The sequence below is a fragment of the Brugia malayi genome (genome assembly GCF_000002995.4).
Source record: "Brugia malayi strain FR3 genome assembly, contig: Bm_v4_Chr1_scaffold_001, whole genome shotgun sequence".
Lineage (NCBI taxonomy): Eukaryota > Metazoa > Nematoda > Chromadorea > Rhabditida > Onchocercidae > Brugia > Brugia malayi.
In genome coordinates this window covers 412,374-424,649 of record NW_025062475.1, presented here as the reverse complement: position 1 = coordinate 424,649, position 12,276 = coordinate 412,374, and the positions used below count along the sequence as shown (strand labels likewise).

Below are 12,276 nucleotides of genomic sequence, written 5' to 3'. Positions count from 1 at the left end.
AAAATAAATGAATTTATTCAATCTCTTTTCATATTATCTTTTTCATTTACTTCTTTTATTTGCAAATAATAATTTAGGTCAAATTGATCTGTTTTCTCTTTTCAGCCAATCATTTTACAATCATCTATGCAAGTTTTAAAATGAAATAAAATTTATGAAATCATTCATCAACCGATAATTTCAGATTGATTTCACAGGTGCAATTTTATAAAATAGTGACATTGAATGTGATTATGTGAAATAAATGTAACAGTTTATTCATTTATTTGACCGAATTTTTATATTTGAAAAAATTTTCATACATATATATATCTTAGCTCTTTAATATATCTGAAAATTAAAAAAAAAAATTAAAAGCTAAGTGAACAAATGTTAATATGATTGATTGTACAAAAATTTTTCTTACTTAAATAATTTAGATAACTAAAAAATTCGAATGATATGTATTTCTTTTCATTACTTTCAACTTAATTAGACATTAAAAAAAAAAAAAAAAAAAAAAAAAACAAAGCAAAACAAAACAAAATTCTTGTCAAAATTTTTGTTTTCATATTATTATCATAAAATTTATGAAAAAATATCTCTCCGGATAATAATTATTAAAGTTAGACGATAAATGTTAAAATTTTTATAAAAAAAAATTCTACCATCATTCATTTCAAGTTGTATTCGCTGTATTTCATTTATCCCATTGAAGATAATAAATCATAGCTCATTTTCAAGAAACTCAATGTCAATGTCAATACGAAATGTCACTTCGTCAATTTAATTGTAAAATGATACCTTAATCTGTACTTTTACGCCCGTGGCGTAATTTCTATTATAAGTTTGACTTACTATTGTAAGTCTTGATATGCAATGAAGATATATGGTGAAAGATGTGTTCAGGTCAAGGTTGAAATGGTATTGTCACAATCAATGTAAATAATGGTCCATTCTTATGGAGACAAATTATCACCTGATCATTTACCTGATTGTTGATAATTATTCTGATTGATTTTTCTGCTACTTTAGAATATAAGTAATAGTGTTGTTTAACAAATTAAAATTTTATTCTGTGGAATTGAAACTATCAAATTTGATTCGATGTGTTATGTAAATATGAAGAATCCGAAATTGCAATTGTTTGGTGACATATTCTAATCCGCTGGTCATTTTATCATTTTATTGCTTATCATTGATGATAATCAATCTCATATTATACTTTAACTCATTAATTTAGTCTTTTTGTTATTTTTATGACTTCTCGAGAATGAGCATTTGTTCACATTGCTTTTTTTATAATTTTGTAAATTGTTGTCATTAAAAATTAAAAAATAAGCTTTGCAACTGAATCGATTGATTGAATCATTCAAGCGGCTTTGGCAAGTTTTTTTTTTTTTTACTTCCTATTTCTATCATAATTTTAGTTCTTCACTTTCATTTGTTCAGAGACTACCTAATTTATAATGTCAGAGATTCAAGGAAATGGCAGGTAACAGTATTTATGTGAAATTTAAAAAATTTAATGGCTCAGATGGATAGTTATGGCGATCGTTAAATGATACACAGGGAGAAGAAAAAGATAAGTGATAAATTTTTTTGATTGCTGAGTTTATCATATCATTTAATTAAGGGTTATGTAATATATTGATTTGTTTTCATTATGATGTAGCATTTTAAGGATTACAATTTTCTTTTTTTTTTTTGTTAATTTGATGATAAAAAGAAAATGTTTAATTATGTTTTTTGGAACATTTCAAAAAGGTGCAAGCGAGCTAATCATTTCAATGTAAAATATTTTTATGTCTTCTTTTTGTTTAATTCTAAACAAAACAAAATGTCGTATATCGATGTCTCATAGGTATTTGAAGTCAATGATTCAAAACTCTGTATACTTTCGGATGCTTCTTATCCTCTTAACAATGTCACTTTTACATTTCAAATTGAAAATTTACCTTGTCATCATTTTGTCCCCAACAGTCAATTAGTCATTTCATTAAATAATGCTTATAAACAGATGGTTGAAAAAATACTTCTTCAAATATTGAGGAATAAGGTATTCAAGTAATGTTATTGATATTTAATACATAAAGAAAAGTTTTCTCGAAATTTGAAAATAGTTTTTTTCGATGTTTTAAGATATCAGAAGTCTGTAAAGGACAAATGAAGAGAATTCGAATGATTTATTCATATCTAATAACTATTATTGATAGATTTTTATTAATAAACAAGTTATCAAAATAAAAAAAAAAAAAAAAACAAAAAATTAATTTTAATATTATTTATTATATTCAAATATAATCTTTTTTTAATATGATCTCGAGAGATACTAGTTAAAAGATTGCAGAAAGATTAATTTAATAATCATTCGTCATACTGTAACTCTTACAGTACTCACAATTCTATGATGTAGGAGGATACGATAGCAGCAGCAGCAGCAACAGTAGGAAAAAAAAAGCCGCCCAGATGAGAAGAGCTTAGAAAGAAGAAGCGAAAATGTTTTGTACCAGGTTGTACAGTTGTCACCTGTGTGCTGTCAAGAAATAGTGATGAGATCATCCGTCATCTCGCCTTCCTTGCACTTCCCGTTCCTCACTCATTTTTGATAAAGAATAGTCAAGGTTAGTGAATGAATCTAATCAAACTCAATTTCACTCTTATCAAATCATATTTACATAAATTATTTTCTTTTTTTTTTGGGGGGGTGGGAGGTAATGAAAACAAATGAATTCTTTCTGTTCTTTTTCCTAATGGATCATTTTATCAATTTATGTTAATGTGATTGAGAAGAAGCAGGTTGATAAGCCAGAACAGGTAATAGCTATATTTTTTGCTATCGAGATAAATCATCTTAATGTCTAGTTGATAGTGATACTGAATTTGCTAATACGATTAGATAATTAGCTCGAATGGAGCAAAGAGATCAGTCATGGATATTTATTATGATTAACCTTTTGCCATATCGATAATCTCATCATTTCTCGAAATAACTTTGAAATTCCCAACTGATATTTCTCTCTCTGTGTGTATGTGCGTGTATGTACGTGTATGTGTGTGTATGTGTATGTAATTACATGTAGTAGCGGTAATGATAGGTAGTTATGATGGTGATTGGTGAGAAGTGAACGCATATGATATATAATATTTTGTAGGAAGTAGTCCTTAAAGGTTGGAAGGAGCGGAAAGGGAGAGAGGATTGAAAGGGAGTTATGCAGGTGCAGGTGACCTTGGAGACAGCTGTGACTGGTTGCACCCCGGTACCGCCGTGTATTTGCAGCACGATCTCTTATAGTCAGGTGAAAAAGTCTACCTAACCTGTTCTGGTGTGTGAAATGAGCATAAATTATCAATCCCGAAATTTGCTATAGAATATTTTACAGCCTAAGTTTTATTTTCTATTAATGAAATTGAAGCATAATATATTGCTTTAAGAAGAATCAAACATTAAAATACAATCGTTACATTTAGGAAATGATTAATATAAGACAAGAAGCATCTATAAATTTGCTTAATTATTTTATTTTTAAATTCTATTTTTTTTTTTTTTTTTTACAAACATCACTTCAAAATGCGCTTCGATCCTAAATTTAAATAAATATTTCCTGTGAAATAGCTAATTCGGTACAGAAATGGAGAGAAAAATACTTGCTTGAAGAATTGATAATATTAAGCAGTTTGACAACAAACATTTATTTATGGGAATGCTTTAAAAAGGAAAGTTTACTTTTATGAATGTCACAGATACCGTATGACCGTTTGACTGTTCGAGAATTTGTCAACTGATTATGCAAGCATTCATGAAGAACTGTAACATTGTGATTTTGTGAAAGATATCACGTATTTTACGTCAATCATAAATAGATAATCTAATTTTCATGAGCCAATTATGAAAAGTGTTTTTTGAATTTCCTTAGAGTGCTGTGAATGTATTATTATAATATTTTGGTATCATGACACTTGCGTGAGGTATTCGTGATCAAAAGTTAGTTGTCCATTTCACTTACTTAAAACTAAAACATAATCATATGCTTAAGATCATTTGTATAATTTTTGAGTTTTCCCTAAATCAAAATCCTCTAATATTATATATTTAATTATCTCTTAATATTCTTTTCTTCATATCTTAAATTCTTATTATTTTGTAATTTTTCTCATCATTTTGAAATTATTTCTTATTGTTTTTATTTCTATTCATATTCATATTATTATTATTATTATTATTATTATTGTTATTATTATTTTTATTATTCATATTATTATTATTATCATATTCGAAAGTTTGTTTTTGTACAGATTATCTTGCTGCATTAAGAGATAAAATGACAAATTGATAATAGATATAATTGATCGAAATATTAATAATAAGTGAAAGTATGAAATGATAAGCAATTTTAGGAATTTCAAATGGGTATTTCTCATCCTTCCCGAAATTGATTGCAATTTAACAGCACATTTTCTCTTTTTGGAATCTCGCTATGCAGCACAATGATAAGATGGAAGGGGGAGGGAAAGGGGGTTGACAATTCCAGCGAGCAGAAGGGAGGCGCAAAAGGGACGGGTTATAGGTTGGCTCAGGCTGGCACCCGATAATTTTGCTGCTGTAGTAGTAAGTAGTAGTAGTAGTAGTAGCAGCAGCAGTAGCAATAGTAGTAGTAATAATAATAGCAGTAGTAGTATTAGTAGTAGTAATAATAATAATAATAACGATAATAATAATAGTAATAATAATAACAATAATAATATAAATAATAAAGAATAGTGATAATAAATAACAAATAGCAAATAGTAAATAGTTGTTGTCGTAGATCATGGTCATATGTGTCGCTTTAAAGATTCAAATTTGGAAGAATAATTTTTGAAGTGAGTCTAAAATTTGTGATAGCTCTTCTCAGCTAGTGTTATATATTATTCTGATAAAATTATTTTCAAGATTAAATATTTATGATTGAAATTGCCAACAAAAAAAATATTTATCCATAATTTTTCTCTGTTTACATTAAAATAATGGAAATAATTCGATTAAATATCCGTGATGGCATTAGATTTTTTTTTTTTTTTTTTTTTTCACATTCGTACCATTTTGATTTTAAAAATTAGTCACAAATAGCCTACTATTCAATCATATTATTGCAACTATTTATTGAAAAATATTTGTTGAAAATTAATTTTTTTTTTCTTTTTTTTTTTTTCAGATTTACATTGTTTATCAAACGAAATTGCCATCAGAAGGAGAAAATCATCAAATAATGCCTACAAAAGTGCATTGTGGTGGACTGTTTTTAGGTGATACAATTCAAGAAAAAACTCGAACTTTACTCAATTGGAGTGATGAGGTTTCATTTTTTACTTCTTTTTCATCATAATCTTTTTTTTTTTTTTTAATTTTAATGAAAAAAAAGAAAGAAAGAATCCGACACAGCAGCATTTAGGTAATTAATTTGAATTGAAATTGATATTAAAATGAAATAATAAATATTAATATAGCTTAATTTAACTTTTATCACTGTTTTGTATAGTAGTGACAATCTTAATAAATGACAATCCTTTGACATTTAACAATTTTCAAATGCAATTTCATTTCTTTACAAAATCATACATTTACACATTTACTATTGCTTATTTTCTTTGGGAATAATATATTTGCAGCATTCTAATTTAAAAATTAGTTTGCAATTTGACCAGTAAATTAGTCTGCCATTAATTAGTCTACAGTTTGATCGTAGAAACAGATTTATTGCTGTAGTACTTGTAGCTGTATAGGTATAAGTAAATGAGAGTTAAGTTATATATGGATGGCAATTCTATAAATAGTTAAATTTGTAAAAATAAATTGAAATCTCGCAAGTTAAGAAAAATAAAACTTACCTTATGCAAATATAATGCTTCTTCTGCAATCAAATTTCAACAAGTCATTGCTAATTCGATATTTAATTATTTAAACTTTTTTGAAAACTTAATTTATCAGTATATGTTTAGCATGCTTATTACATTCTGATAAGTGATAAAAGCCTTTTATTGCTCCATAATAATTATGACATAATTAAAAATAGCTTAACACATTAACACACCAAACTAATTTTCTGAGCACTTAAACTTTTCCAATTGTTTTTATTTGGGTTTCTATTTATAGTTGCGGTAATTTGTTGTCTTTAAGCGTTTTTTTTTTTATTATTGTTATCATTACTCCATCAGTGCCATCCTTTTTCAAAAAAAAAAAAATTTTTTTTCTTTCATAGACAATAATTTATCATGTTTTTTTTTTTTTTGTTTTGCCGATTTCTGTCTTCATAAACTTGCTGAAGAGGTGATGTTTACAAACAGTAATAAATATTACTGTTTGTAATCTCAGTACCTGACTTACTGATATTAATAATAAACATTAATTATCAATTCATGATAATTATAATAGCTAAGATAATTTAAAATAAGGTATTTTCTCGATACAAATCTGGTAGTAAATCTGATAGCTACCTTATCATTGTTAGTCTTTCCGATTTGTCTATCTGTATACATAATTCCGAATGGATGATATATATGTATATGTGTTGGTTCAAAAAATTCTTCTGAACAGCCTATTTTCAAATAAATTTTAAAATGCTAATTAATTTATGCATTATAATTAGCAAAAAAAAAAAAAAAGGAAAAAGCTAATCTAATTATTGTTAATTTTGAGCTAAACTTTATCAAATTTAAGGTTTTATTTATTTATTTTCAGCATTATCCAACAATTACGGTGAATACTACACAAAAATCAATCAGAAAATGTGATCGACGTATGCTTCATGTAAATAATTTACGCCGTCATCCGTATATGATTCCTGTTGGACGTTTGCGCTCCTATAGTAGCAGTTCAAGTTCAACTTGTAGTAGCAGTAGTAGTAGTAGTGAATATTCGCAACCATCGCCAAGTTATAGCATCACATCATATGAATCATTAAGTCCAGAACCATTGGTATCACCTTATACCGCAACTGATTGTCAGTCACCTCATTTGGTACCATTAGGTCCAACAATACCAACACCAACACCAGCACCAGCACCATCATCATCTACAACTGCTATCAGCTATCGATCACCAGAACGAGAAGCACAAGTTTTTGAAAGGTTACGACAGTTGGTACCAATGTTACCATTTGATCGAAGTGCTTATCAGGTTAGCTATAAATAATTCAAAATTTCAATAACCATAGTTTAGAATTATATACTTTCTGTAATATTTTTCAATTCAATTCTTCTCTATTAATTCATTTATATCATTGATAGTGAGTTATTATAAAATGATTGATATGAATAAAAAATTAGTATGAAAATATTTGAAACGTAGCACTCTTTTGATTGCTAAAGTTTTGCTTAGAATTAATGATAAGAAAAATAACAGTGATTAGATTTAGCTTTTGATTGATTATGATTATTTAAAGGAAGTTTTTAAAGTGAAAAAGTTTCGTTGCAGGTACTGATAGAAACAGTTTCACAGGTGATGGATTTAGAGCAACAACTTGAACAGTTAAATGAGCAAACAAACAGCGCCAAAAATAGTCTCTGGATTGAACAACGAAATCTCGTTTCGAATGTTGAAAATGTTAGTTAGATGATTTGAATTTGGTAGATTTATTGTGTTTTTCAGTCCTATTCGATAGGCAAGTGGCCTTATCTCATATCTTACAATAAGGCTTTATTTCATACCTTACAACAAGGCCTTATCTGATATTCTTACAATAAGGCATTATCTGACATCTTGCAATACATCCTTATCGCATATCTTACATTAAGGCTTTATCACATATCCTACAATAAGGCCTTATCTAATATTCTTACAACAGAGCCTTATCTGATATCTTACAATGGAGCCTTATCTCATATCTTACAGAAGAGCCTTATCTTATATCTTACAAAAGAGCCTTATCTCATATCTTACAGAAGAGCCTTATCTTATATCTTACAAAAGAGCCTTATCTCATATCTTACAGAAGAGCCTTATCTTATATCTTACAAAAGAGCCTTATCTCATATCTTACAATAAGGCCTTATTTCATACCTTACAACAAGGCCTTATCTGATATCTTACCATAAAGCTTTATCTGATATCTTACAATGGAGCCTTATCTCATATCTTACAGAAGAGCCTTATCTTATATCTTACAAAAGAGCCTTATCTGATATCTTACAATAGAGCCTTATCTCATATCTTACAAAAGAGCCTTATCTCATATCTTACAATAGAGCCTTATCTCATATCTTACAATAAGGCCTTATTTCATACCTTACAACAAGGCCTTATCTGATATCTTACCATAAAGCCTTATCTGATATCTTAGGGAATAACAAATAGCAAATGTGAAACATGAAATGATTGTTTGTTACGAGATCGAATGTAATTTTTCTTCATCTTTTTTGTGGCTTTCCTAATGTGACAATTAGAAATAAAAAAAAAGTTACTTTTTTCCTCTTTTCTTAATTTTTACTAATTTTTCCTCTAAAATTCATAAAAATTTAACTTAAGAGACAATAAAAGTTTTGAAGAAAAAAAGAGAGAGAGAGAGAGAGCATAGAAAATGTCATTTCATTGAAATGTTACTAATATAGCAAAATATAAAAAGAAAGAAAAAGAATTAAAATGAATTAATTATTATTATTTTTTTCAATTTATTATTAGTTAGAATTAAATCTGAAAGTTACTGCCTAATTCATTAATTAATTAATTAATTAATACCTGACTGATGATGACTCATCACTTCTAGAAAATATTTGATCAATTCATTTATGTAACATTCATATTTCATCAGGAAATAAATGAATAATATAATTTTAAAATGAAATCTTTATTCAATATTAAAAAATGCCAATAAGCTATAAAAAAAAAAAAAATGTATTGCAGAGTCTTTTTCCGGATGATTTGAAGACTGTTGATGTGACAGCATTCAAACGCCTTCTTTGTTCCGGTTCACATCCGGTTAATACTTCAAAAACAGTACACTTCAATTTTGTATCATAAAAATGTACATTTTTGGTTAAACTGAGCGCAACTGCTATCTTAATTTGTAATTTTATCAGCGCAAAGATTACTTATAAGATATGAAATAGAAATAGAGAATATATTTGAATAAATTTGAAAAAAAAAAAATTATTTATATCCAATAAATATTTTATTCTATCTAATTTGATTACATTAAATTTAGGCTAACATTATATTGATTTACTTGTATAAATGATATTTTTACAAATTTTACTTTATAAACATCTTTGTAAACATAATCGATCGATACACTGATCACATTTTCATGATTAGAACACTTTTTTCCCTTTTTTTTTTTTTTTTTTTTAACTAATTAAAATCTGCTATTTTAATTTGTAAACATTTTTTATTCAATTTTTTTTTCCACCATTTTAAAATATTTATACTTAAATGAAACTATTTCTAAGGAAAATAATATCCTCTCTTTTTTTTTTTTTTTTGTTGTTATTTTAAAGAAAACATTAACAAATTTTGCATTTAAAAAAAAAAAGATTTGTGAATGCTGCAGCAAGTAATGAATGATATATTTACTTGCATTAAAAAGATAAATGGCCTTAATTTTTTTTTTTTTTTTGTTCGCCGATAAAAATTTTGTGCAAATTTTCTTATGGATAAAATATATGCTTTAATTAATTTTAAATTTTTTTTTTTTGTGATATTTCTATTCAATTAATTAATTAATTGAATAGAAATATCATAGATTGGATGTAAAAATTAAGAAATTTCTTTTTTTTTTTTTAATTTTAATTTATTTATGTATATTTATTCTAGTTGGTGACAAAATGCTCAAATAGCTAATGTTTATCTTTAGAAGCTTTAAAAAGTACAAAAAATAAAGAAATGTAATAAGATTGAAAGCTAATCTATTAATGTAATCCTTCATTCTATTTAAAATTTAATTTCTATTTTTAATTAATTTGATTTAATAATTAAATGAATTTCAGTTGCGCTCAGACAGATGTATAATTTAAAAATTGTCATTCCATTTCTTTTGTATAATGAATGTTGTACTAATTGCTCACATTTCATGCATAAATTAATAATAATTCATTGCGGCGCTTTTGGTACATTCCATTTGAACTTATAGAATTTCCCATATTGTTTCAATGATTCCAATAACAATTATAAATGAAGCGGAAATTTCAGCTTTTTTTAGCATTTTTTTTTTTTTTTTTTTGAAAAAAAAAAGATAGAAATATTTTGTTTTTTTTTTTAGATTTTTGTTTAAACTAATGCGAGAAATTTTGTCTGAAACATTTCAAATTTTTTACAATGTTTGTTTTAAATATTTTACAATCTTTTAAATATATTACAAAAAAAAAAAAAAAAAACAATACAAAATTTTACAATTTTTGTTTTTTGTTTCAAATAATTTATCATTTAATTTACCGCCTACTTTCATTAATTATTTTCATTAAAATGAGATATATACAATGTTTGTTTATTTTTACTTATGATTACATTAATATTAATACTTATTGTATGAACAGATAGATTTAAAATTTAATTATTTCGATATCACAAAAAAAAAAAAAAAAAACACAAAATTTTATAATTTTATATTTTTGTTTACATTAATTTATTGCCTAGAACAATTGACAGAGTTGCAGTTAGAATTAAAATTTTAAAAGATTTTTTTTATTTCTTAAGATTTTTTTTTTTTGGTCACAATTATTTGTTTATAATAAAAAATCAGAAAATTATATTTAAATAATTAGATGTATATTAATTATAATAATTCCTTCCTATTTCCAATTAATATTTGTTCATTTATTTTCATCAAATTTTAAAGAATGAAGAAAACGACTGTAAAAAAAAAAAAAAAAAAAAAAAAAAAAAAATGTATATTTTCAATTTAATATTTGAAATATTTGATAGATGATCAAAATTGATAACAATTAAAACAAATAATTGTGATATATTGATAATCAATAATTGTTTATCAGTATCGTTACTATTAATGTTACATAATGATTAAAAGAAACGATGATCGAGGACGATCCGGTTTCTTCGGGAAGAATTATGCAATTGATAGGATTGAAAAGTGGTACAGGGTGACACCATTCCTGTGCATTCTTCTTGTCTGCTCTGTGATGATCGAATCATACCTTTAAATTTTCATTTTTTTTTTTTTCTCTCTTTTGTATACCATCATTGATTGAATGAAAACTTTTACAGAGGGATTTTTTTTTCTTTTTGGGAAAGAAAAAAAAAAAAAAGAAAAACGGAAAAGTTTGTTATCTTTGATGAGTTAATAATATTGCATTGAAATAGTTAAAGAGAAAAAAAGTTTTGAACAATTCAACCGGAAATAAAAATGATGAAAGAAAATGATTGTATATTTGATTAAGTATTGATTGAGGGACCGATTGATACAATTGCTCTTCCTTTTTTTTTTAATGAAAAATGAAAAATTATTAGAAAATTTAATGAATTTTTAGCTTCCTTATTTGTTAACTGTAATAGTATTACAGTTTTCAGAAAATTGAATTAATAATTCTTTAATATATATGCTTATCATCTGAAAAAATTTAATCATATAATTTAAATTCTTTATATTAGAATGTTGAGAAATAAGATGATAAAAAACTATTTTAATGTTAAATTAATTAGCTTGTCTATTCAAAAAAAAAACAAACAAAAACAAAAACAGATAAATCATTGTTATTTATAGCATACATTGGAATAATTTTGTAAATAATAAAAAGTTTGTTTACTCTATTATTTACATTTCCCATACAAATTATAGTGAAAAAAAAAAAAAAAAAAAAAAAAAAAAAAGAAAGGAAGTACAATATCTTCATAAAAATATCATATTATTTGCATTGATTCCAATTATTGTTGAATGAAGAATGATTGTTGTTGTTGTTTATTTTAATCTTCTTGTAATGCTGATAATAGCATTGATAATACAGGTATTACTAGTGATATTGTTACTTATCAATGAGTTAACTTTAATCTTCTTGTAATGCTGATAATAGCATTGATAATACAGGTATTGCTAGTGATATTGTTACTTATCAATGAGTTAACTTTAATCTTCTTGTAATGCTGATAATAGCATTGATAATACAGGTATTACTAGTGATATTGTTACTTATCAATGAGTTAACTTTAATCTTCTTGTAATGCTGATAATAGCATTGATAATACAGGTATTGCTAGTGATATTGTTACTTATCAATGAGTTAACTTTAATCTTCTTGTAATGCTGATAATAGCATTGATAATACAGGTATTGCTAATAATATTATTATCAAATTTTTTTTTTCTTAATCATT

At 25.5% G+C, this 12,276-nt stretch overlaps 1 protein-coding gene across 1 annotated transcript; it reads left to right on the top strand.

The window, feature by feature from the left end:
* Nucleotides 1-3,191: 3,191 nt before the first annotated feature.
* Nucleotides 3,192-8,974, top strand: Bm10281 (uncharacterized protein; the record flags this gene model as incomplete). Its single annotated transcript, XM_043076104.1, has 5 exons — nucleotides 3,192-3,278; nucleotides 5,175-5,315; nucleotides 6,698-7,135; nucleotides 7,433-7,561; nucleotides 8,858-8,974. 5 exons carry the CDS (start codon nucleotides 3,192-3,194, stop codon nucleotides 8,972-8,974), a joined length of 912 nt encoding a protein of 303 aa, XP_042932038.1.
* Between the last annotated feature and the right edge of the window lie 3,302 nt (nucleotides 8,975-12,276).